General features: G+C 45.7%; 1 protein-coding gene across 2 annotated transcripts in view; it reads right to left on the minus strand.

The window, feature by feature from the left end:
• ITGA4 (integrin subunit alpha 4) overlaps nucleotides 1-27983 on the minus strand; it is a 299845-nt gene that overhangs the window by 24155 nt on the left and 247707 nt on the right. For both annotated transcript variants that reach the window (XM_068245421.1, XM_068245420.1), the window contains 5 exons: nucleotides 24223-24321; nucleotides 4912-4991; nucleotides 3178-3267; nucleotides 2144-2231; nucleotides 5-112 (listed from right to left, as the gene is read on the minus strand). In XM_068245421.1, coding sequence (XP_068101522.1) covers nucleotides 5-112; nucleotides 2144-2231; nucleotides 3178-3267; nucleotides 4912-4991; nucleotides 24223-24321 — 465 coding nt within the window. The remainder of the gene's footprint in view (nucleotides 1-4; nucleotides 113-2143; nucleotides 2232-3177; nucleotides 3268-4911; nucleotides 4992-24222; nucleotides 24322-27983) is intronic.

Genomic DNA, 27983 nt, shown 5'->3' on the forward strand with positions numbered 1-27983 from the left:
TTACCTTTACTTCCAGAATATTGAATAACTTGGTGTCATGTGGAGCAAAGGTGTTGGGAAGCATAATCTCAAATACAGCGTTGGGAACAAGACTCGGTCCAACATTGATTGCCTAAAAAACAATACCAAAATGTTATTAATAGTCAGGGTTACTCCACTTTTATCAGTTCAGTTGTACCTGAATGCTATTGAATATTCTCTTTTGCTTTTTTTTTGTTTATTTTTTTGGCCGGGGTGGGGGTGGGGGGGGGAGGGAATTGTGGGGGGGGCGACTTGATAGGAACCAAGCTGAGCAGAAAACTATTTTTTTTTAACATGCAAAGGAACATGCACAGTTTAAATAACATTTTTCCTTTGCATTTTTATATTGATTGACAAGGTCTTTTTTGAAAAATTATTTTTTGCCTTGTTACCACTTTTCCACTTAATATACATAGCAATTTCAGTGATGATAACATGTATGGGGGCTTTGCTATTAACCGTTAAAAGTGCCTCAAAATTGCAAAATAACGGTTAATGATAAAATTCACAAACAAAAGGAATTACAATTTTACCTGAAATTTTCCATTACAATTTCACATCATAATTGCAAATTACGGTACAAAATTCAAATTATACAAAATTTGTGCTCATCACTACAAGCTAGCGTTAACCTTCTGGTTTTGTGCTGCTACTTTCTTGACAAAGAGACAACAAATTGTCCCAAAAGATTGGATTTCATCCATAGTATTCAGAGGTTCACATATTGTTTTATTTGAGCCAAACAAAAATATACTGTACCTACATATAGAGCACAAAACACATTTTCAACTACCGCCGTATAAGACGCTCCGGAATATAAGACGCACCCAGGTTTAGAGGGCAAGAAACAGGGGGAAAAAAAAATATAAACTAAACCTGGTGCGTCCATATTTCAGGAGCATCTTGTACATGTCCCGTTATTACACCATTTAAATTATGTCTCTATCACAATGTATGGCACCAATATTTTATTTGGAATTAAAGGTGCATTTTTTTAGTTTTGCGTCCATCACTATTTACAAGCTTATAATTTAAAAAATGTTTGTAATATACCCTGTGCATATTAAAAAGTTCAAACCCATGGGTAACTATGTTTTTGTTTCTTTTATTGTAATTTTTTTTTCATTAAACATTTTATTTGGGTAATTTTTGGTGTGGGAGGTAAACATTTAATTTTAAATGTAATAATGTGTGTTTAGTTCATTGAAAAATATATGTAGATGTAGTTTTACTATTTGGCCACAAGAGGGTAACAGTCCCCCCAAAAAATTTTTTAGTCCTGGAAGCGAATGCTCTCGCTTCTAGGAAGCATAAGGAAGACGAGAAACTTTTTTTTTTTATCAGAAAAACGGCAGCTTCTAATAAGAAGCCATCGCTTTCTACCAGAGACTTAGATCAATACTAGTTCCCATTCATTGATCTCCAGGCTAACTGGGGACAACACATGCACGTGCAGCGCTACAGAAGCCGCCTGGACGTGACAATCACATCCAGGCGGCATAAATGGTTAATGTGGCCACTAATGGTCCAATTTCTAGCGAAAAATCGTTCAAGCGATCAGAAATTCTGATCGGAGTGGTTGTAATTATTCTCCACTGATGGACACAATCAACTACGAACAATTATAAAAACAGTTGTCCGACTGGAACCAAAATTTTAATTTTGTTGTTGGTTGTGATAGATAAGAAGCAAACATTGGTTCGTTGATGGTATAGTGAATGATTTGACTTCCAATCAGAATTATCTGATCGCTCAAATGATTTTTTTTGCTAGAAATTGGCTTGTTGTTAGTGGCCACCTTTAGGTAGGAAGTCATACTTGATAAGATTCAAATGCGGTTTCACAATGTGAATGCTTCCCTAAGGAGAATAGCAGGGAACTGGCGGTAATGTAGGTTTTCCCGCTGCAGTGAAAAAAATACCTGCACTGTGGGCTTTTTTCGCACATCGACTGTAATTCCCTATTGCCGACAGTCAGCTGCTGTTAGACAGAAGTGTGCAGAGTCTGCAGATTTGTCCGCAGAAAAACGCTGCTGTTTTTATACTGATTTAAGTGTGAACCCTGCCTGAATCCGTTTACAGTTAGGAAGTATGTGTAGCAAATATAATTTAAAGTAACATACACTGAACACGAACTCTAGCTTTTCCTTAATACATGAAATCTGTTCATCTTCAGGTGGGCCATAGACGAATGACACTGGAGATACGGAGCTAATAAATAAAAAAAAGAAAATGGTCAGTGTGAATTTTTATCACCATACGGTATCAACTTCATGCCACAAGTGAAAAGCCCTGCCCAATCAAGTTTACATAGTAGGAGGTGATGTAAAACAATATAAAATGGTTAACAGAAATTGAACCATGGCAAATTAGTGATGTTTAAAGAGAACCAAGCACCATTTTTTCCTGCAATTTCCTCTGTTTTTTAACAGCTTTAGGAACTGCCATGTTCCCCCCTTCCCTTCTAGCTGCCCTTATTTATACAGGGGAGGTGTGATGATAGCATGTGTGACTTCTCTAAAGTCTTTGAAGCACAGTGTCCTATCCCCCCTCCCCAGCCGATGAAAGCTTTTGTTTGCTCTCCGCTAAAGTGTGCAATAAAATAATTACTTCAGTCCTTATCTGCCTGCAATTTCTGCAGTCAGGCAGGCCCTGCCGTCTGCAGAAGTGGGGTAATAAGTCTCTGCTAAACTAAATGTAAAAAGAAGAGGTAAAATTGAAGTTTTTTTTTTTTCTAAAGAACATTGTTTACCGATTGTTCTGTGAGCTCGAGTCCCTTGTCCGCTGAAGAAGTAGGCCATTAAGCATGAAATGCATCAGGACGTTATTTGAGCCAGTAACATGGTTTCTAAGGGGACTTGTTTTGTAATTTATATGTATCAATTATGTAATAACAGTGTTACTTAGTGTAAACAATCACATTTTTTTATTGTATTATTTATAAATGGGGTAATGGGGTACCAGGACAACTAGAGGGGAATAGAAAAAGCACCCGGTAAGGTAAACTGTGCACTTTCATTCTTTTTAAATTGAATTTAAGTTTATCAGAAGCAATATTTATATATTTTCTCCCTTCCCACTGGCTGGTCACCACACACAGAGTCATGTGACACCCATTTTGGCATATGGAAAAGTGGCATAGTCTATTCCAACTTACCCAATTACATTAACATTGATTTCATATACTGTAGGTATGGTGATGTTAACTTCATTATTCCACATTGTCTCCTGATTTACCTCATTCTGACTGTTGGTTAAAGGAAATAAAGGAGTGTTATTAAAGGATTAGTATTGATTCATCCTCATAAACAGTAACCGCGTTGCTTAAAAAACATTTTATATACACACACACACACACACACACACACACACACACACACACACACACACTCACACTCACACTCACACTCACACTCACACACACACACACACACTTCAAGGAGGGCCAAACTGTGATGGCTTGCTGACGGTGGGCAATTGCAGTTGCAGGACAGGTGCTAGTATGCAGCATTGAGTACTTAGCAAAACGGTCCCAGAAAGAACAGCCAATGAACTAGTGAACAAGCCCTAAAAGCTCACTGATGCATGTGGGAAGAGAAGACTAGCTCATCTGATCCCACAGAAAAGCTACTGTAGCAAACTTTATAAAAAACATAATATTGGCTGTGAGAGAAAGATGTGGAACACACAATACATCATTAGCTTGCTGTGCTTGGGGTTTCGTAGCTACAAACCAGTCAGAGTGCCTATGCTAACTTCTGTCTACTGCCAAAGTGCCTACAATGGTCACATAAGCATCAGAACCAAGCCCTGAAGCAATGGAAGAAGTGAACTGGTCTGATGAATCACATTTTCTTTTTAGATCAGATGGAAGGCTGGGGATACATGCATTGGTTAGTTTAAGGCTAAGTTCCTGTTCCCTGTAAAACCTAGAAGAGAATGGAGGGGAAAAGTTGCATCACACATTACGCCCGCATTGCGTCACATACAGTCAATGAAAAGTATGCTTTATAGCCACTGTTAATGCATGCGTTATGTTATAATGCACTGCATGGTCAGCGTTGGGATACTGGAGTCCAGTGGATCGCATTGCACTGGAAGCAGTCTGAATGTCACAGATGTACAAATGAAATATGTTACTGCACTTAAATTGCCTCTGTTACATCCCAACACCCCACTGTGAACGTAGCCTTATATGTGCTGGAAAACAAGCTCTAAGGAGGCTTCATCTTGCAGCTTAAAAGATTTAAATGATCTACTGCTAACTAAAGCCTCATACACACATATGAAGACCGACACCCGGCAGCAACTGGGACTCGATTGCTCAGGTAACAGTTTGGGGCAAACTGTGCAGATGCATCGCTATCCTGTAGGCTAGCAATGTGCTCTGTCGCTGTGGATTTGGTAGAAGGGGGTGGAGGTGGCACAAAGCACGGCAGAGCAGTACAGAGTGGGTGAAATGAGTAAAAGAACAATGCACCTGGCCTGTGCTCGGTCGAGACAATCTGCCAGGTACATCGCTTACCAATGCATGGAGGGTGACTGGGGGCTTTTGTGTGCCCGCTAGATTCTCAGGAGAGTCCCCGATTCGCTGCCCTGGCCGAGAACCATCTAGCATGTGCACAAGGCTTGGTGCCAGACACCATACAGCGCCTTCTTAGAGCCATGCCTTGGCATTGCAACTGGAACTTACAGAATGGTGGATGGAACGTTTTGGCTGATGTGTACATTTACAAGTGTGTGAAAAACACACACACGTTAGTTTGTATACTGTCTTAAGAAAAATACAAAATGCACTGTTGAGATATAGGGAATTGAATCAGCATTCAAATAGCTAATAATGGGAATGGACATGTGTATAAATGATTCATTTACTGTTGATGGTATTTACCAGGTTACGGTTATATTGATTATGAGATCTTCCTCCGCTTTGCTCAGGGAGCTGGCATCCAGGAGAAAAGAGAAGTCTTGCTGTAAAGAACAAATAAGAGCAGATGAATATTTCTGACATCAATAACAAAAAATACTCTTTTTTTTTTAATATACCAAGGGATGTTCTGTCTGTAAATCATCACTTTACCTCAGTGGTAATGGGATGAACACATGCACTGTCACATGACCAACACATACAGTAACTGGATTTCTGCACCTTCTTAACATCTACATTGATGCGGAGTACAGAGCTGTGCATTGATGCCTTGTAGGCTGCTTGCATAGATCCGTGTACTCTTCATGTGATCACGTGGGTTTCCTGTCACAATCCAAACATACATTGAATTCTGCCTAGGGAATTCTGAACTTGGACTAACTTATTATTATGTATTAATATTCATTATATTTATACTTTTGTACACCCTTTTAAAAGTCCATAAGTTGTATCCTTTAAAACTTTGGATATCAGAACTCTTTCACCTGCCTTCTGCTAGTGATGGTTATGTCTATAGGTGGCCATACATCCGGCGACTTGGCGACCGATCGACCATCCGATTCAATTAATATAATCAAATCGGATGAAAATCGGTACCACCAAGTGCATGCCCGATCAACAATGCGACCAATTTCGGGCTGAAATTGGTCGCATCAATCGGATATTGGGCTGTTGTGGTCGGTCGGGTGTGCAGCGGTAACGGCAAGCGATATTGGGAGGAGCGAGGAATGCAACAAAACCCCTGACACTGTCCCCCCAGTGGCCTTATTGCCACCCCAAGGCACCCCCTCCCCGATGCCCAGTGCACTATACACCTGTCTGCGTCTCCCTCTTGTCCACTGCTGGCTCCGTGATCCATCCTTCGTCCAGACACATGACCCACGTGGTTGCCAACAAGCAAGTGGGCGTGTATGTGACATCACACATGCACCCATGTTACTCTGCCAACCACGTGGGGCGCATGTATGAGTGAAGGACCCAGCCCAAAGGCAGCGGCGGACAAGCAGGTAATGTATAGTGTACTGGCCACTGGAGGGCACACTGACAATCAGGGGCAGCATCGAGCTGGTTAAGCAGCATCATAAGGCTGATTCAAGATTGATTCCAGCATGAAATTGATCGGGAATCGGCCTGTGGTGTATGGGCAGGCAACAGATCTCTCTCCGATCAGAGCAAGATCTGTCTCTTGATACATCGTCTGCCAGGCAATTTGTTTAAAAGGAAATAAATATGGCAGCCTCCATATTCTTCTCACCTGAGTTGTCCTTTATAGCTATGTTAAAAGACAACTTTAATGAGCAGGGCTGGTTTTACGATAAGGCACTGTATGGTAAATCCAGCACTGTCTGTAAAAAGACTATGCAGAGTCTTGATGAGAGTGTAAATGACAGGTCGCTCACACAGCACTCGGAATCCCGCTGACGAGATCTCCCTTCAGTCGGGGGCACCACTAGCTACTTAATACTGAAGGTACCTCTGGCTACCTAATGCTAAGGAATACCTGTAACTACAGTACCTATGATGGGCAAGGGAAGTAAGGGAGAAGTGACGGCTGGGCCTGCCAGCACACTTGCAATGCGGGTTGCGGTTCGTAGTTTCATGGAGGGTGAAGTCTAGGATGCCAGGACATCTGTGCCTATAGGCTCCTGTGAGGTAAATCCGGGTCTGGTAACGTAGGATATGGAGGCTGCCATATTTATTTCCCTTTTAAACAATATTAGTTGTCTGGCAGCCCTGTTGGTCTGAAAAAGTGCTGCTGGTCATTGTATCCAGGTCGCAAGATAATGGGAATGGTTGCTCAAAAAAATCACCACTCATCGTACAAATTGCATAGTGGGTACAGGCCTTTAGGGCGAGTTTCCACTTGTGGGATGTATGTCCATTCCCCCACACAAACGAATTTGGATGCGATTTTAAAGCCTACTAAAATCCATAGGCTGCACCCGAATTCGCAAAGAGAAAAAAATTGACAGCATGCAGCATAAAATCGGGTCATGCATGTGAATCCCTTATACTGTAGCTATGCATGGCACAGCTAGAGGGATTCAAATGTGATCTCACATCACTGCAAGGGTTTGTATTGGGTCTTGCAGACGGTTTCAGCTAACAGAACAAACACTGTTCCTCTTGAAGATTAAGATCCAAGAATAAATGATGCAGTTACGTTTATTATTCTGAAAAATAATAATAAAATAACAACTTTTTTGAAAATAAAAATATGCATAATTAACTTAACTGAACTTGGACTTTTATGCAACTTGTAGCTCTAGATGCAAATATCAAATTCTCCTTCCTGGTTAATGTTGTACTTTATTTCATGAACCCCATAGGGAATGTGGATCTGATGGTCTGACCCCATTCTGACTTTTTAGCTGCATGCTTGTTTGATAGCATGATGCCACTAAGGCCAAAAGATGGATGACAGCCAGGCAAATTATGTATTTAAAGTGAAACTTAAAGAGGAACTTCAGCCTAAACAAACATACTGTCATTAAGTTACATTAGTTATGTTAATTAAAATAGATAGGTAATATAATCTCTTTCCCACCCTGTTTTAAAAGAACAGGCAAAGGTTTGTGATTTCATAAGGGAAGCCATCTTTTTGGTTGAAAGAAGGTGAAAGGGAGCATGAGACACAGTTCCAACTGTCCTGTGTGTGGATCACCCCTCACAGTTGCTAGGCAACATGAATAATACCATAGGAAATCCCATCATGCTTTGCACAGCATCGGGAAAAAAGCCCGGGCAGTTTTCTTTGATGGGGCGGAGCTTAGCTAAAAATGCAGCTAAATAATTAGACTTCTATAAGAAAAACAAAGTTCTGATGCTGTGAAATAGTTAAAGGGGCACTGTGGCGAAAAATTGTAAAATTTAAAATATGTACAAACATATACAAAGAAGAAGTACATTTTTTTCAGAGTAAAATAAGTCATAAATTACTTTTCTCCTATGTTGCTGTCACTTACAGTAGGTAGTAGAAATCTGACAGAGGCAACAGGTTTTGGACTAGTCCATCTCTTCATAGGGTATTCTCTGGGATTTATTTATTTTCAAAAGCTCTTAGTGAATGGCAAATGCTCTGTCCAACTGCCAAAAAAACGTGTAGCGAGCAGGGAAGCTGGCCAGCATCATTGTTTAAATCCGTTTTAGAGAATATCTTTATAGAGAATAAAAGCCTTGCTGAGAATCCCCTATGAAGAGATGGACTAGTCCAAAACCTATCGCTTCTGTCGATTTCTACTACCTACTGTAAGTGACCGCAACATAGGAGAAAAGTAATTTATGGCTTATTGTATTCTGGAAAAAATGTACTTCTTATTTGTCTGTTTACAGATATTTTAAATTTTTAAAATGTTTCGCCATAGTGCCCCATTAATGAAACACCAAACCTTTTCAGTTCTGCTGAGTAGATTTTTAGTCTGGATGTTCACTTTAAGTGAAAATAAACTGATGAGATAAATAAATTGTATCCATCCTCCTACTTCTAAAAATGACTTTTAAATATCCCACAGTTTTATGTTATGTTTAAAATCTTAAAAATGTTGATGTCCTGTGTCTCAGAGTGCTAAAATATATGAACTAATAACCATTGTATCTATCCCCTACTCTCAGAAGCCCAGTTCTCTGACAGGACAGCTGTAATGCCTTATCAGTGAAGGAGGTTAAAGTCCAACTGGCTTCCGCTTGGTGAAAAACTCGCAGTTACATAGCATATTAACTCTTTTCAGGCACATAAAACAAGAAAAGCAACACAGCATATGTTTTGTATGCATGGCACTGTACATGCACATGTCTATCTCATCATGTCACTTAAGATTCCCTTTAAAAGGGAAATGGCAGCCTCCACATTTCTTTTACACTTGCGTCTTCTCTGCAGTAAATGTGGACAAAGTGTTGCTATGGGACCACAGATGCCAGCGTCATGAGACTGAATTAACTAGGATTGCTTTCCTGTGATGTAGAGCAATCAATAGTGAACAGCGGGAGACTAGTCAGAGATATCCAAGATCACAGTTCAGGCTTCCATCTCCCCTGTGCAGGGTTGTAAATGACACTCTTCCTCTCCTCTGACACTCCTGGGTGTGACATTCCTATGTGTGAGCAATTTGCACATTCCCACCAAACTTCTATTGCCATTTTCCAACAATTTGCCACCTCTGCTTCTGCAAGTCTAGCTGATCACAGCAGACAGTGAGACTCAAGCTAGGGCTGTCAAAGGCATTGATCTTTATCTGTAATGGCAGAACTAAATGGGGTGGAATCAAGTTTTAATGCAAAGACATTACTAAGCATTGAATGTATTTTAAACTCATACTTAAGACAGTTAATATTGGTTGCTGGTGTTTAGTTAGCTCACACCCTTGATAGTGATACATGTACCCCAGCGAATAAGGTTCAGGAGGTACATCAGCTTGCCACAGTCAAATCATTATAGTTAGTTTTGAAATTAAATTAAAAAAGTCAAGTAAGTCAAGTCAAAAAGCATAAGACAAGGTAGTTGCAACTTCAGTGTGTCATTTCAAAATCTGTCATGACAAATAACTAGACAACATCTCTGGAGAACTGCACAAGAGCTAGGTTTTCAAACAGGATGATCATAAACAATTGTCTCTATCAGCACTTTAACAACCCTGAAAATCTACTGTCTGTATGTAACTTTACATAACTAATAGACAAATAGGATAGGATACGAAAGTAGGTTAAGGTCTGTGGTCACCAAGGTCTGATAAAGTTTGCCAAGGCGCTGCTACAAAAATCTAAAATCTTGCCAACGTTGCATGTATGAGGCCTGGAACCCACTAGAAAGCGCAAAACTATTGCAATCGCTAGTGATTAGTGATAGCGTTTTGCAAGCGATTTTGGGAGCGATTTCCCTGCTCCTATACAAATCATTAGAATGGAAATGCTCCCAAACTACAGCATGTCCTGCGATTGCGATTTGCTTAATCGCAATCGCTCTAGTGGAATCTGTCCCATCCGTTTACTTTGGCAGAGCGTTTAGGAAAATCGCTAGCAATTTAAAGTGCTCCCTAATGCTCAAAAAAAATGCTCTAGAGGGTTCCAGGCCTAAGAGTTCCTGTCTGTCCGGTGATTTGAGCTCTTCCATGAGAGCATGTATATATAATCTGTTCATAGCGTTCAAAGTCTGTTGGCCTTCACGCTACATGGAAGTGATACCTTTGACCAATCATTGGCTAATCAAAATTTGGTGTGTGCACCCTTAAACATAAATTAAGCGTACGCAGTAGTACAGAGGCGCCAGTAGTGTAAAATATTGAGTCCACCCCTGGTGGAGGGGATTTGGCCCTTTTCTCTTCTGAACTACAGAGAGCGACTTCTTAATCCTGAGTGGAGGCAGGTCTAATTCTCCCCACCTGCCTGCATAGTGGTTACCTCAGAATCAGAATCATTTTTATTTCGCCAAATACAGCGAGAGCTATACTCGGAATTGATCGTGGTTCACATGGCTTAGACATAGTAAAAAGGGACAAGACGCACACATAAACAATTTAGAACTACAGTGATGGTATAAATCTGTTCAACACAAGTGATAGTCCTGGGTCAGCAGTCAGTGCTTTACTACCTGCCGTGCAGGAGCAGTCCAATAATAACTGACCGAAAGACCCCGCTAGTGCATGCCAGTAGGCCGGCCTGTCAGGGGTTGGAGTTCAGCAGCCGTACTGCTTGGGGGAAGAAAGTGTTCTTCCGTCTGGTGGTTTTGCATGGTATAGACCTGAAGCGGCGGCCCAGTGGGAGGAGCTTGAAATAGCGGCTACCTGGATGGGAGGGGTCACGGGAGATTGCTGTGGCCCTCTTCCTCATCCTGGCGGGGTGGAGGAGATCAAGAGGTGGAAGAGGAGTCCCGATGATTCTCTCTGCGTCAGTTATGACTCTCTGCAGTTTCTGTTTATCGCTGGCTGTAGCGCCTGTGTACCAGGGTTGGGCCGAACCTCCGATTTTCGGTTCGCGAACCGGGTTCGCGAACTTTCGCGAAAGGTTCGGTTCGCGTTAAAGTTCGCGAACCGCAATAGACTTCAATGGGGATGCGAACTTTGAAAAAAAAAATTAATTATGCTGGCCACAAAAGTGATGGAAAAGATGTTTCAAGGGGTCTAACACCTGGAGGGGGGGATGGCGGAGTGGGATACATGCCAAAAGTCCCCGGGAAAAATCTGGATTTGACGCAAAGCAGCGTTTTAAGGGCAGAAATCACATTGAATGTTAAATGACAGGCCTAAAGTGCTTTCAAACATCTTGCATGTGTATACATCAATCAGGTAGTGTAATTAAGGTACTGCTTCACACTGACGCACCAAACTCATCGTGTAACGCACCGCAAACAGCTGTTTGTGTAGTGACGGCCGTGCTGGACTGGTGCGCACCATGGCGAGAGTGCAGGTTTTGGTGGCTTTACAGCCCATATGGTCAGTCACCTGGCTGATGTAGCTGAATGACAGAACAGTGACTGTCCAGCTGATCAAATTTGGTCTGACCACAATGAGGCAACGACCTTATTATCGTGGGTGTGCCCCCCGAGACACTCATCTAGGCGCCGGTCATTGCTCCATTGTGATACGCAAGCCCCTTCACCACGGCAAGGTAATGATCACGAAGGGGAATGGGCGCATGTTCATGCCTTTTCTTTTGTTGTTGCAGCTGCCCGCAGTGCAGCCAGAAAAATTAGGCAGTCATGTACACGCACCCGAAAAATTATTACAGCGGCCGCTGCTAGCAGCGGCCTAAAAAATTCAGCAATCCGCCTGGAGTCCCGGACCCTGTTGGTGGTGGCGGAGAAGGTAGTGAAGCGGCCTGCAGGCAGACATGCTGTGTGGAGGGACTGGGAGCGACTTAGTCTTCTTGGGGCAGGCCAGGCAGCCAGTCACACGGCGTGCAGGCAGAGATGCTGTATGTGCGGGGACTGACTTAGTCTTGGGGCGGGCAGCAGCCCTCCGGGATCCATGCCTCATTCATTTTTATAAAGGTGAGGTACTTAACACTTTTGTGACTTAGGCGACTTCTCTTCTCTGTGACAATGCCTCCAGCTGCGCTGAAGGTCCTTTCTGAGAGGACGCTTGCGGCAGGGCAGGAGAGAAGTTGGATGGCAAATTGGGACAGCTCTGGCCACAGGTCAAGCCTGCGCACCCAGTAGTTCAAGGGTTCCTCATCGCTGTTCACAGCAGTGTCTACATCCACACTTAAGGCCAGGTAGTCGGCTACCTGCCGTTCCAGGCGTTGGTGGAGGGTGGATCCGGAAGGGCTACGGCGAGGCGTTGGACTAAAGAACGTCCGCATGTCCGACATCACCATGAGATCGCTGGAGCGTCCTGTCTTTGACTGCGTGGACACGGGAGGAGGATTAGTGGCAGTGGTACCTTGCTGGCGTTGTGCCGTCACATCACCCTTAAAGGCATTGTAAAGCATAGTTGACAGCTGGTTCTGCATGTGCTGCATCCTTTCCACCTTCCGGTGAGTTGGTAACAGGTCCGCCACTTTGTGCCTGTACCGAGGGTCTAGTAGTGTGGCCACCCAGTACAGCTCATTCCCCTTGAGGTTTTTTATACGGGGGTCCCTCAACAGGCAGGACAGCATAAAAGACGACATCTGCACAAAGTCGGATCCAGTACCCTCCATCTCCTCTTGCTCTTCCTCAGTGACGTCAGGTAAGTCAACCTCCTCCTGACAGCCGCGAACAATACCACGGGAAGGTTGCGCAGCACAAGCCCCCTGCGACGCCTGCTGCGGTTGTTCTCCTGCCGCTGTCCCCTCCTCCTCCTCCTCCTCCCCCAAAGAAACACCTTGCTCATCATCCTCTGAGTCTGACTCATCTTCTGCACATGACCTCTCTTCTTCCTCCTCCTCCCCCCTCTGTGCTGCCGCAGGTGTTGAGGAAACAGCTGGGTCTGATGAAAATTGGTCCCATGCCTGTTCCTGCCGTAACGGTTCCTGGTCACGCTCATTCGCAGCTTCATCCGCCACTCTACGCACAGCACGCTCCAAGAAGTACGCGTAGGGAATTAAGTCGCTGATGGTGCCCTCACTGCGGCTCACCAGGTTGGTCACCTCCTCAAACGGCCGCATGAGCCTGCATGCATTTTTCATCATTGTCCAGTTGTCGGGCCAGAACATCCCCATCTTCCCAGACTGTTTCGTTCTACTCCAGTTGTAGAGGTACTGGGTGACGGCTTTCTTCTGTTCTAGCAGGCGGGAGAACATGAGGAGGGTCGAGTTCCAGCGAGTGGGGCTATCGCAAATGAGGCGTCTCACCGGCATGTTGTTTTTACGCTGAATTTCTGCAAATCGTGCCATGGCTGTGTAAGAGCGCCTCAAATGCCCACAGAACTTCCTGGCCTGCTTCAGGACATCCGCTAAGCCAGGGTACTTTGCCACAAATCTTTGAACCACCAGATTCATGACATGTGCCATGCAGGGTATGTGTGTCAGCTTCCCCATATGCAAAGCGGCAAGCAGATTGCTGCCGTTGTCGCACACCACGTTGCCTATCTCCAGGTGGTGCGGGGTCAGCCACTCATCCACCTGTTTCTTAAGAGCAGCCAGGAGAGCTGCTCCAGTGTGACTCTCCGCTTTGAGACAAGCCATGTCTAAGATGGCGTGACACCGTCGTACCTGGCATGCAGCATAGGCCCTGCGGAGCTGGGGCTGTGTAGCTGGAGAGGAGAACTGCCACTCAGCCAAGGAGGAGGAGGAGGACAGCGAAGAGCATGTAGCAGGAGGAGAGGAGGTGGCAGGAGGCCTGCCTGCAAGCCGTGGAGGTGTCACAATTTGGTCCGCCGCTTTCTGCTTGCCATCGTTCACCACCAGGTTCACCCAATGGGCTGTGTAGGTAATGTAGCGGCCCTGCCCGTGCTTGGCAGACCAGGCATCCGTGGTCAGGTGTACCCTTGACCCAACGCTCTTCGCAAGAGATGACACCACTTGCCTCTCAACTTCACGGTGCAGTTGGGGTATGGCCTTTCTGGAAAAATAAGTGCGGCCTGGCATCTTCCACTGCGGTGTTCCGATGGCCACAAATTTACGGAAGGCCTCAGAGTCCACCAGCCGGTATGGTAACAGCTGGCGAGCTAACAGTTCCGCCACGCCAGCTGTCAGACGCCGGGCAAGGGGGTGACTGGCCAAAAGTGGCTTCTTCCGCTCAAACATTTCCTTCACGGACACCTGACTGCTGCTGTGGGCAGAGGAGCAGGAACCGCTCAAGGGCAGAGGCGGAGTGGAGGAGGGTGCCTGTGAAGGTGCAAGGGAGAGAGCGGCATAAGCAGATGATGCACCTGAAGGAGGAAGAGGAGAAGGAGGGTGACTTTGCTTTTGTGTGCTGCTGCTGCTTTTGCTCAGGTGGCCATCCCATTGCTGTTTGTGCCTTTTCTGCAGGTGCCTTCGTAAGGCACTTGTCCCTACGTGAGTGTTGGCCTTTCCACGGCTCAATTTTTGTTGGCAGAGCGAACAGATGGCTTTGGTCCGATCTGAGGCACACACATTAAAAAATTTCCACACCGCTGAGCCACCCTGGGATGTGGGCACCTCAGCAGCTGATGCTGAAGGGCAAGTTGGCTGGCTGTACATAGGTGGCGAATCTGGCGATACATGGTGCCGGACTCTGCCACCAGCTGTTTCTGACGAAGAGCTGCCCCAGCTTCTTTCAGCAACTTCTATCCTCCTACTACTCTCTGACTCCCCCTCTGAACTGTCCCCCTCTTCATCTCCTCTATTGGGAACATACAGAGGATCCCTATCATCGTCATCATCGTAATCATCCTGCCCAGCTTCGCTTGCCTCAGAAAAATCCAAATGTGTAGGTCCTTCATCCTCCTTACACGTTACATCCATAGTGTTGTCGCGTAACGCAGACATATGAGCTGGTGAAAATTCATCTGGCTGTAACAATGGCTGTGCATCAGTGATTTCACCACCACTAAATAATTCTTGCGAAGTGTCAAATGCAGCGGAAGTGGTGCTAGTAGTAGCGCTGGTGGCTGAGCAAGATGAGGTGTTCTGTGTCGCTAAATACTCAACCACGTCCTGACAATCTTGGGAGGTGATGGGACGTGCCTTCTTCCGAGCACTGTACTGTGGGCCAGGTCCACACGAAATTACATTTACACGACCTCGCGCAGACCTGCCGGGTGGCCTTCCTCTGCCTCTGCCACTACCTCTTCCTCTTCCTCTACCTGTTTTGTCCATATCGGGTATGCACGGAGTGGTATATCACACTGCGTGCACTCACGTAGGTAGGTGGGTTCACTTAACTGCACAGGTATGCGCACTGATGCGGTGGGTTCACTGAACAGTACAGGTATACAGTGGCGGGTTCACTGAACACAACAGGTATGCAGTGGCGTGTTCACTAAACAGGTATACAGTGGCAGGTCCACTGAACAGAACAGGTATACAGTGGCAGGTCCACTGAACAGAACAGGTATACAGTGGCGGGTCCACTGAACAGAACAGGTATACAGTGGCGGGTTCACAGAACAGGTATGCAGTGGCAGGTTCACTGAACACAACAGGTATGCAGTGGCGTGTTCACTAAACAGGTATACAGTGGCAGGTCCACTGAACAGAACAGGTATACAGTGGCGGGTTCACAGAACAGGTATACAGTGGCGGGTCCACTGAACAGAACAGGTATACAGTGGCGGGTTCACAGAACAGGTATGCAGTGGCAGGTTCACTGAACACAACAGGTATGCAGTGGCGTGTTCACTAAACAGGTATACAGTGGCAGGTCCACTGAACAGAACAGGTATACAGTGGCGGGTTCACAGAACAGGTATACAGTGGCGGGTCCACTGAACAGAACAGGTATACAGTGGCGGGTTCACAGAACAGGTATACAGTGGCGGGTCCACTGAACAGAACAGGTATACAGTGGCGGGTTCACAGAACAGGTATACAGTGGCGGGTCCACTGAACAGAACAGGTATACAGTGGCGGGTTCACAGAACAGGTATACAGTGGCAGGATCACTGAACAGGTATGCAGTGGCAGGATCACAGTACAGGTATGCAGTGGGCTGAGGGCTCACTGAACAGAACAGGTATGCTGTGGCAGGATCACTGAACAGCTATGCAGTGGCAGGATCACAGTACAGGTATGCAGTGGGCTGAGGGCTCACTGAACAGAACAGGTATGCTGTGGCAGGATCACTGAACAGGTATGCAGTGGCAGGATCACAGTACAGGTATGCAGTGGGCTGGGGGCTCACTGAACAGAACAGGTATGCTGTGGCAGGATCACTGAACAGGTATGCAGTGGCAGGATCACAGTACAGGTATGCAGTGGGCTGAGGGCTCACTGAACAGAACAGGTATGCTGTGGCAGGATCACTGAACAGGTATGCAGTGGCAGGATCACAGTACAGGTATGCAGTGGGCTGAGGGCTCACTGAACAGAACAGGTATGCTGTGGCAGGATCACTGAACAGCTATGCAGTGGCAGGATCACAGTACAGGTATGCAGTGGGCTGAGGGCTCACTGAACAGAACAGGTATGCTGTGGCAGGATCACTGAACAGGTATGCAGTGGCAGGATCACAGTACAGGTATGCAGTGGGCTGAGGGCTCACTGAACAGAACAGGTATGCTGTGGCAGGATCACTGAACAGGTATGCAGTGGCAGGATCACAGTACAGGTATGCAGTGGGCTGGGGGCTCACTGAACAGAACAGGTATGCTGTGGCAGGATCACTGAACAGCTATGCAGTGGCAGGATCACAGTACAGGTATGCAGTGGGCTGAGGGCTCACTGAACAGAACAGGTATGCTGTGGCAGGATCACTGAACAGCTATGCAGTGGCAGGATCACAGTACAGGTATGCAGTGGGCTGAGGGCTCACTGAACAGAACAGGTATGCTGTGGCAGGATCACTGAACAGGTATGCAGTGGCAGGATCACAGTACAGGTATGCAGTGGGCTGAGGGCTCACTGAACAGAACAGGTATGCTGTGGCAGGATCACTGAACAGGTATGCAGTGGCAGTATCACAGTACAGGTATGCAGTGGGCTGAGGGCTCACTGAACAGAACAGGTATGCTGTGGCAGGATCACTGAACAGGTACGCAGTGGCAGGATCACAGTACAGGTATGCAGTGGGCTGAGGGCTCACTGAACAGAACAGGTATGCTGTGGCAGGATCACTGAACAGCTATGCAGTGGCAGGATCACAGTACAGGTATGCAGTGGGCTGAGGGCTCACTGAACAGAACAGGTATGCTGTGGCAGGATCACTGAACAGCTATGCAGTGGCAGGATCACAGTACAGGTATGCAGTGGGCTGAGGGCTCACTGAACAGAACAGGTATGCTGTGGCAGGATCACTGAACAGGTATGCAGTGGCAGGATCACAGTACAGGTATGCAGTGGGCTGAGGGCTCACTGAACAGAACAGGTATGCTGTGGCAGGATCACTGAACAGCTATGCAGTGGCAGGATCACAGTACAGGTATGCAGTGGGCTGAGGGCTCACTGAACAGAACAGGTATGCTGTGGCAGGATCACTGAACAGCTATGCAGTGGCAGGATCACAGTACAGGTATGCAGTGGGCTGAGGGCTCACTGAACAGAACAGGTATGCTGTGGCAGGATCACTGAACAGGTATGCAGTGGCAGGATCACAGTACAGGTATGCAGTGGGCTGAGGGCTCACTGAACAGAACAGGTATGCTGTGGCAGGATCACTGAACAGCTATGCAGTGGCAGGATCACAGTACAGGTATGCAGTGGGCTGAGGGCTCACTGAACAGAACAGGTATGCTGTGGCAGGATCACTGAACAGCTATGCAGTGGCAGGATCACAGTACAGGTATGCAGTGGGCTGAGGGCTCACTGAACAGAACAGGTATGCAGCCAGGAAGAAGTTAAGCCTAACTAATCTTTCCCTGAGAGACAGTCTGCAGCAGCTCGCCCTACTCTGACTAATGCAGGCACACGAGTGGCCGTAATGGCCGCCGCTGCCTGCCTTATATAAGGGGGGGTGGGGCTCCAGGGGCTAGTGTAGCCTAATTGGCTACACTGGGCCTGCTGACTGTGATGTAGAGGGTCAAAGTTGACCCTCAGGTGCATTATGGGGCGAACCGAACTTCTTCCGCAAAAGGTTCGCGTGCGGTACCCGCACGCGAACCACCTAAGTTCGCGCGAACCCCGTTCGCCGGCGAACCGTTCGGCCCAACTCTACTGTGTACCAGACTATGACTGAGGAGCAGAGGATGGATTCTATAGTGGCAGTGTAGAAGCTGGTCAGCAGCTCCCTGGGCATGCCAAATCTCTTCAGTTGGCGCAGGAAGAACAACCTCTGCTGGGATTTCTTCTGAATTTTGGTGGTATTCTGCTCCCACTTCAGGTTGTTAGTGAGAGTCGTGCCGAGGAACCTCACAGATGTCACCCTAGAAACTTCGGTTCCCCCAATGAGGACAGGGGGGAGGGGAGGAGGGTTCCTCCTGAAGTCTACTACTAGCTCAACAGTCTTTGCGGCATTGAGTACTAGGTTATTGTCTACGCACCAGTTGCAGATTCTCTCAACTTCACTGCGGTACTCATGCTCTCCGTTGCTGCCAATTAGGCCGATGATAGTGGTGTCGTCTGCAAATTTGATGACTTTCACAGAGTCCGTGGATGATATGCAATTGTTGGTATAGAGGGAGAACAGTAGTGGTGACAGTACACAGCCTTGTGGAGCCCCTGTATTGGTGATTCTGACGCTGGAGTAGCAGTTGCCGAGTTTCACCTGTTGCGTTCTGTTAGTCAGGAAGTCCTTGATCCATGTTCGAAGGGTGGGATCTACTCCGAGCTGCGTCAAGTTAGTGAGCAGGGTGTCTGGGCAGATCGTGTTGAACGCTGAGCTAAAATCCAGGAACAGGATCCTGGCGTAGGAGGCAGGGCTTTCCAGGTGCTCAGTGATGTATGCCAGACTGGCGTTGATGGCGTCCTCCACGGATCTGTTAGCCCTATAAGCAAATTGGAGCTGGTCGAGGAGGGCATCCGTGTGCCTCTTCAGGTGGGCCAGAACCAGCCGCTCTAGTAGCTTCATAATGTTGGAAGTTAGGGCCACTGGTCGGAAGTTGTTGTGCTCAGTGCTGCCGGGTTTTTTGGGGACCGGTACAATAGTGGACCGCTTGAAACAGGAGGGGACTGTGCCGTCTGATAATGACCGCTCGAATAAGGAGGAGAGCACAGGGGCTAGCTGTTCGGCACAGGTTCTCAGGCAGATCGACGACACTCCATCCGGGCCAGAGGATTTCTTGGTGTTCAGCTTACGGAGGTGTCGGAGCACCTCTAGTTCATGGACAGCAATAGGAGCCAGGGCGCTGAGTTCGCCCGAGGGAGCAGTAGGAGCCAGGGCACTGAGTTCACCCGAGGGAGGGGTCGCCTTAGCCGTGGCTGTTCGGACCACGTGCGGGTCCGGTACTTGCTCGAACCTGCAGTAGAACTCATTGAGCTCCTCCGTCAGCCGAAGGCTCGGGGCCACAGGCTGAGTTGCGGGTTTGAAGTTCGTGGCTGCTCTCAGGCCCTTCCATACTTCCCGTGTGTTGTTTGATTTGAGGCAGTGACCCAGCTTATCGGAGTAGGCCCTCTTTACTGATCGCAGTTCTCTTTTCAGGGCATACCTGGCCTCTCTGTATTTCTCAGGGGAGCCAGACCTGTGCGCATCCTCCTTGCGTTTCCGAAGTCGGCGGAGCTTGTCATTAAACCAAGGCTTGTTGTTGGGGAAGACCTTGAACGTCTTGGATGGAACACACGCTTCTTCACAGAAGCTAATGTAGGAGGTGACATTCTCGGCCCACTCATCAAGAGAGGGAGCCTCCAGGGTCGTCCAGTCGGTGGTGTCAAAGCAAGCTTGGAGTTCCAGTTTTGCCTCTGCTGTCCATTTTTTGATGGTTTTGACGGTGGGCTTGGAGGTCTCCAGGAGCCTCCTGTAAGTGGGGATCAGGTGGATTGTGTTATGGTCGGAGTTTCCCAGAGGGGCTCTTTTAATGGCCTTGTATGCGTTCTTGTGGACCGTGTAGCAGTGGTCCAGGGTGTTACAGTTCCTGGTAGGGCAGGTTATATGCTGCTTGTAGCGGGGCAACTCGTGTCGTAGGTTCGCCTTGTTGAAGTCGCCCAGGATGATGAACAGAGCCTCAGGGAGGGATGTTTCCCACCGCGAGATGCAGTCACTGAGGGCTCGCAGTGCAGTCTTGGAGCATGCGTCGGGAGGGATGTAGACCCCAACGACCCAGACTTGTGAGTATAATCTTACAATCATTTCTCACCTCACCCAATTCAGTACATACTACACCATATCGGGCTCTCAGTGTCTCCCTTCCTCAATGAATTAAGTTGGTCACTGGCTACATAACAGGCTTGTTTTATTTACAGAGGTGGGGTTAGCAGTGAAAGTTGTAATTGCCACTAATTATTTATACTCTACTGTAGCTGGGATTGTTCCTGTTGTTCCAACTACTTCTTTTTGGATGCCTGTTGGATATGGTATTCCTTTGTGTACATTTTCACAGTAAAAATAGAGGCGTCGGACAGCAAAGATCAGTTTATTGTCCACTTAAAACTCTTTAAACTCAGCATGTCTAGGGACATAAATATTGTGATAAGATCATGTCTTTTTCTATTTTAAAATGAAACTCTACTTTTATTGATAAAGAATCAACCCGTTCCTTGTAGCTTTACACAGTGTTAGAATCAATGTTAAACCTTCATACCTTGATTCTGGGCGCAAAAACACCCAACTCCTCCACTGTGATCCTAATGCCTGGTACCCACAATGAGATTTTCTGGCAGATTTACTGCCAGATTGGGATGATCCGCTCAGCTGGCTGCACAGGCAGACAGCTGTTTGTCCATTCCTCTAGTCTGTGGGCTGCAGGTCTCTGGAACAGAGACCTGTCTTTCCATTGCAAGTTTCTGGTCTGTTCTCTTGCTGGGAAATTTGCATACATTCGTTATGCAAATCCCCTACCTGCCTTCTTTGATGACTGGCACTATAAGAGCTTTATGTTTCCCAGAAGGCTTTGCTGGTCATTTCCCTTCCATGGTCTGTTCCTGATGGACACTGCTGGAGTGTCAGCCGTCGCTATCTAGTATAGTTAATTCCTGGGGGTTGCTTTAGGCTCCCCTTCTAGCCCAGTTAGGTTGTTTTATCTGTTTTGTTTGTCTGTTGCGATTGTCCTGTCCCAGCGGTGGTCGACAAGGAAATCGTTCTGATCTCTGTTCTTGGAGTATAGCTGGTGCAGCGGTTGCTACCAGCTATCTCTTCTGATCTGTCTCATGGGATCGCGCTAGCCACTTTTCGCTAGCGCTGTGGATCCTTCTGTTCTGTCTCCTTGGATCGTGCTAGTCACTTTTCGCTAGCGCTGTGGATCCTATCTCTCGCTTGTCCCTGTTTTCGTGTGTCTGTCTTGTCTGCTACGACCGCTTGCTGAAGGATCGGTGAGGTAACCGTTAAGCAAGCGTTCGCGTCCTCTGTTTCATGTTTGTCTGTCGATGGTTAGTTAGGCGTGCTTGTCTCTATTGTGCTTATCACGTGGAGACCGCGCATAACCGCGTGCACTGTTGCGAATGAGTGCGGTGTTCGCGGTTAGCTAGCGTTTGTTATTTTCCATATCTCCTCATTGTATTATTTGCTGTGCCTTTGCTACCCTCGTGCCCTGTTTTGCTCAGTCTTGTGTCTCTGTCGGCAATCGCCATTCTTGCGATTGCATTCCCACTTAGTTTCCGCCGTTGGGTGTTCACCGTCGCTGGGTGGCGAATAGTTTGGTGGACACACATTGGTTCTGTCCCTTTGCTCTGTTTCTTGTGGGCTATCCAGCCCTGCCTGATCGTACCTTGTCCTGGATCTGGACAATTCCCGTCTGGCATCTGTGGCTGTGCTGCGACTGTGTTCGCCTGCACTCCACAGCGCCATCTGCCGGAGGGAATTGCCCTCTGCGGGTGCATAGCACCTAGCCTGGGTGTCCTCAAATATACGCTTGTGGAGGAAATCCGCCGCGTCAGCGCACGTCTGGTGCGCTGACCGCGAATACGATTCCACATTCGTTACACAGATCAATTATTTTCAACATGTCCGATCTGATTTCCGATAAATTTTCCAATCAATTTTCCACAGAAGTGAATGGGAAATCGATCGGAAATCAGATCGGACATGTTGAAAATAGTCGATCTGGCAGTAAATCTGCCAGAAATCTCAATGCGTGTACCAGGCATGACATAGTCTGTCAGGTTGGGAATGTCCATGCTGTTGCAAGCCACTCAATGAATGCAGATGTGGAAAATAACTAGATAAATAATAAATAACAAAATGTCCTGCTTTCTGCAGCTGTTTACAAGCAGGAAAATGGGGTATAGTTTGGAGAATACAGATTTTAGGCTAAAAAATAACTCCTAATAACTCCTTGTTCTAATTTTGAAAATTTATAGCATTAACTTTTAAAGTGGAACTAAACGCAGAACTTCCTCTTTGTGCTAAAAGATTGAACACAACATGATAACCTTTATGGGGGGGGGGGGGGGGGAAATCTTCATTACAATTTGTGAAAGTTCTAAAAAACCCTTGTAGGTTTACTTTCACTTTTGCAGAAGGCACTGAAAGGGTTAGGCCTCAGTGTTTACTATATGCAGAGCTGCCAGGCAGAGCTCTCATCATGCTATTCACAGTTGCTAAGGTGTATTTGACTAAACAAACACGGAACACAGAGAAGTGGATTTTATTCAGCAACTATATGTGGAACACAGGCTTTTTATTGTGTGCTGTGCAAGAGTTTGGGGTCTTCTTTTAACAACATTAACTTGCCAAAATGTTTGTACAGCAACAGTGCAAATTTCTAGAGGCTGTGGAATTTCATAGATTTTTTTTCCCTTCTTTTATTAAACCTACCATCTTGGGTATCGGTTTTCAACTGTCTAATTTTTGGATGGCAACTATCACCAGAGATTCCCAAGACAAAAACACCTGAGTGGAGAAAGGTGAATTTTTCCCTCTCCTCCTAAACCATCTTAACCACCTTAGGGGTGATCCTGTTTTCTGAGTAACTAGAATAATATATATTTTTTCTTTCTATACTTAATATTGTTACAGTTAACGTCAATGGGAACCTGTTAAAAGAAGCCAGATACTTACCTAAGGAGAGGGAAGGCTCTGAGTCCTAATGAGCCTCCCCTCTTCTCTCCCGGTGCCAGTACCATTGCTGGCGTCCTCCGTAACAGTATTTGACTAAATTAGTAAAATACTGCTTCACCGCCGAACAAAGGCTTCGGAAGCCCGAGTGCTCCCAAAGGCTCCATAGCGCCCTCTCTCGCTTGCGCATGTGCAGTCTGGAGTCGCCTGTCTTCAGGAGGAAGCCGCCTTCCCAAAGTCTTCGGCTCCCGAAGACTTCCGAATTCCCCTGCAATGTGTGATTTAAACGTGTTAGCTGTCGTCACAACAAGGGCACCGGGGGAGGAAAGCTCATTAGGACCCACGGCCCTCCCTCTCCTTAGGTAAGTATCTAGTTTCTTTCTTTTTTTTTTTTTTTTTAAAAGACTCCCATTAGCTTAATGTCTCCTGGTTTGACTATTTTTTTTTTGGTCTTTTTAAACTGCTACTGCTGAGTTCATCATACTTTGCTTGAAACAAATATATGACTGCAACACAATAAAGTCTAATCTACTATCCCTTTTAACAGTCTGGGCTAATTCTGATAGGACATAAATGGAGGCTATACACTTAACAGCCAATTAAAAAAAAAAATGTAGACTAGTAAGTGAATCATAGCAGGGCTCTCCAGCTTAGTAAATCAACATCTCTAATCTATTGAAAAGCAAATAATCATTGTGCCCATCAAAGCTAACAGCTGTCCATTACCTAGCACTGAGTTCATTTTCCAGAAGATACTGATGTCGTATGCTAAGTACACACAATGAGATTTTCTGGCAAATTTACTGTCAGATTTATTATTTCCAACATGTCTCATCTTATTTCTGATCGATTTTCCGTTCTCTTCTATGGAAAATTGAATGAAAAATCGATAGGAAATCAGATCGAACATGTTGGAAATAATCAATCTGACAGTAAATCTGCCAGAAAATCTCATTGTGTGTACCTAGCATTACATTTAATTCTGTTTATTGCAAGTTTTATGACATTTCTTGACACCTCTGCATGGCATTATTTTTAACGATCAAATCAGTGTTTATTTTGATATTTTGTGTGTTTTTACTGTACCTATATCATACAGGCATACATAGAACCACTCACATAACCATTATTCAGACATGGTTACACAGTTCTCAACATACCTTTGACAGTGAGTCAACATACAGATGACCAATGCTACAGTCCAGCCTAGTCAGCTGATTTTCCTCTTCAGAAACTGCACAGTTTATTTGTTTTTCCAGCTGAAATAAAGCAAAGTATTTAATTATTTCTTTAAAGATGGTTAATAAGTTAACTACCAAAACACCAACACTGATAGGGGGTATTTTTATGGTCATATTTACAGATAACTATAGATTGTACATGACATTATCACCATCTAACTATAAATGTTTGCAACGGGTGTGGATCTCATTTTGAGCAACCTTCAGGCACCTCTAACCAACCCCTACTATGAAGAGAAGCTTATGGAATGCCAAGAGATTTCTGGTTTGCTATTGCCCAGCTCCCTACCAAAAAATACAGGGCTAGGAAAAGGCAGAAGTGTCTGAGCAGCTTTAAACTGCTTCAGGACACCAAAAAGGAACCACTATTCTACATGATCAAATGCCTTGGCAATATCCAGGCACTTGTTAGCGCTCGGTACCAGCACTGGACGGTACTGGTACCAGGGTTGGACTGCACTGTTGCCAGGCTTATGAGATGGAATTTCTACATTTAAATAGGCTCTGCTTATGTTAGCTGCCATTTATTTCATGGGGGTGAAACCAGTTTGATCTGGTTTTATTAATTGCATTTGTGGTAGACAGTCTATTAGCAAGGTCCTTGCTTGGCTAGGATCTCTACATCAGCCATTGAGCAATCTGAGTCAGCCAGAAGAGGGTCATTTCCTGACTTCAATATCAGAATATTAAGCCTCTGTGCAGAGAGGGAACATTTCTTTCAATTTAGGTAAAAGTATGTCAGAATATTTTTAAAAAATGTTCACTGGGAGTCTAAAGCAACGGGAGAGTCATCTGAAATAGTTGGAAAAGAAGATTCTACAATTTTAAGAGTTGGGGTGAAATTCTGGGATTGTTGTTCTTCAACCAGAGTCATCAATAGGAGGCTTATCTGCTCAAAATGCTTTTTTGAGGACAAATCTCTTATTTGTGGCATTCAGTAATAAGGCCTTTACTGTCCTTAGGCTTTTAACCAGGTGTTTTAAAAGCTTCCTTAGGGGCTGTTAACATATGTTGCTTTAGGCCAGGCTCACATTGGCACTAAAAATGGTCCGGAGGTGTACGGATCCTATGTTAATCAATAGGATCTGTTCACATTGCTCCATTTGAAAGGATCAGTTTAGCAAGTTCTGCCGAACGGACCGTAAGTTTGGGGAGGCTGCGGTAAATCCAGAGAGACGGATGCATCGCATTGACCGTGTGCTAATGGAATGGATCAAAAACTGATCATTAGTTTTTGATCCATCCAGTGTGAACCGGGCCTTAAAATCAGTTACAAATTATTGCAACATCTCTTCCTGTTCCTTGGTATGGGGTTTCATTTGGTTAATTTCTCAAATGTAGAGATCCCTGGTGAAGGCCTAATATCTCTGGAGATTCATTAGTAGTAAATAAAAAATTCAGTTGAGCAATAAAGTCAAGAGTTTTAAGGTTCCCATTAACGGTACAATTTTAACCAAATGCGATCTTTCAATGCAATTTTTTTGATCAAATTGTATAGAAAATGTGCCATTTATGAAGGCAACTGATAGTGAACGATTCTTTGGTTGATTGCTAAATAGAATAAAATCGATCCAAAAGTTGGATTTGAGGAAAGAGCTGTTCAGTAAATGTGAACAATTAATAATTGCCTTCTGATTAGTTACGATTGTTCAAATTGCATCTAAAAATTGCAGTTAGTGAAAAATTGTACCGTTAATGGGCACCTTTAATCAGATCAATGAGAACTGAGTTCCCATTCAGATTTTGTTGTATGGTCTCTTTGGCTTATGGCTCTGTAGCTTTGCCACTGCTAAAATAAAAATTCACAAAATGTGCTTACACTGTTATGAATAATATCTACAAAATGAATCTAATTGGTTTAAGGAGCTCTCTGGAAAAAAAATGAATTGCTGCATTACCAGAGCAATAAAATGCCATAATCTACTTCTCATGAAAAACAAAATGGTGAATAGTGCCCGTCATACTCCATATGCAATCCTCAGCACTGATGTGTCACCCACTACTGCTGCTACAGCCTGCAGTCACCCAGTGCTCAATGGGTATATAGTGTCCACCACCAAAGGACAAACAATAGGCCAGGCTTAAAGTGAATGGGAACCGCATTTAAAAAAAATGAAGTAAATACTTACCTAAGGAGAGGGAAGGCTCTGGATTGTATAGAGCCTTCCGTCTCCTCTCTCGGTGCGCTCTCTATCCTGTGCTGGCTCCTCCCCCGTTTCAATCCCCCGCTGAAAGAGTATTTGGAAGTCTTCGGGAGCCGTGTCCTCCCAAAGACGTGCGGCTCCATACTGCACAGGCGTGAGCGTGCAAGAGAGTGTGCTTGCACAAGCGCAGTACAGGGCCGCCCTTCTTCAGGAGCACTCGGGCTCTGTGAAGACTTCTGAAGCCTCCTTCGGCTGGGTATAGCAGTATTTGACTAATTTAGTCAAATACTGCTACCGGGCGAGCCAGCACTGGAACAACAGGACCATGAGAGGAGCCGGAAGGCTCTATAGGACCCAGAGCCTTCCCTCTCCTTGGGTAAGTATCTATCTCATTTTTTTAAAATGCGGTTCCCATTCACTTTAATAGAGTTGCTGCCACAGGGGGTTACACTTTTATTTCAACAATCGGCATACATTAAAACAAATACACTTACATTGTGGCTCCATGCAAACTGGACCCGTACTGCATAAATTTGCCTATAAGGTCTCTGCACGGAATAATATCAAGTGCACCTTATCACATGTAGGTGGTTGTATTGAGATCGCCCGTCTCTTCTGATGATGAACCAGGTGGAGAAGAGATAAAAACAAGCTCTGACTACTAGCAGTCAGAGCTTGTTTTTGATCTCTTCTCCACCTGGTTCATCATCAGGAGAGAGGGGCTATCTCGATACAACCACCTACATGTGATAAGGTGCACTTGATATTATGCAGAGACCTTATAGGCGAATTTATGCAGTACGGGTCCAGTTTGCATGGAGCCACAATGTAAGTGTATTTGTTTTAATGTATGCAGATTGTTGAAATAAAAGTGTAAACCCCTGTGGCAGCAACTCTATTAAGCCTGGCCTATTGTTTGTCCTTTGGTGGTGGACACTATATCATTGAGCACTGGGTGACTGCATGCTGTAGCAGCAGGAGTGGGTGACACATCAGCGCTGAGGATTGCATATACAGTTTTCTACGGTTCCATTTGTGGAGTTAACCTCTGGCAGCTATGTACTAATTTGTGTGTGGAGCGCTCAATAATCTTTTTCAACATAGCCTGTCATACTCCACTACTCGTTGTGTTTAGCATACTGACCACAGTGTATCCGAGCATGGTTGGACTGTGCAAGGTGGGGCTCCTATCTACTGTGCATTTGTTCCAGGCTGTGGCTGCACTGATTCAAATACGCCTCCTTTACCTCTCCTAACCACTGCACCCAAAGCTGCCATCTTTCTTTCATCTGCCTTGGAAGGACCTATTTTAAAGAGACTCTGTAACATCAAAAACGTCCCCTGGGGGGTACTCACCTCGGGTGTGGGGGAAGCCTCAGGATCCTAATGAGGCTTCCCACGCCGTCCTCTGTCCCACGGAGGTCTCGCTGCAGCCCTCCGAACAGCCGGCGACAGGCCCGACTGTTCAATTCAATATTTACCTTTGCAGGCTCCAGCGGGGGCGCTGTGGCTGCTTTCGCTCCGAAGGAGGCGGAA

The sequence above is a fragment of the Hyperolius riggenbachi genome, chromosome 7 (genome assembly GCF_040937935.1).
Source record: "Hyperolius riggenbachi isolate aHypRig1 chromosome 7, aHypRig1.pri, whole genome shotgun sequence".
NCBI classification, from domain to species: domain Eukaryota; kingdom Metazoa; phylum Chordata; class Amphibia; order Anura; family Hyperoliidae; genus Hyperolius; species Hyperolius riggenbachi.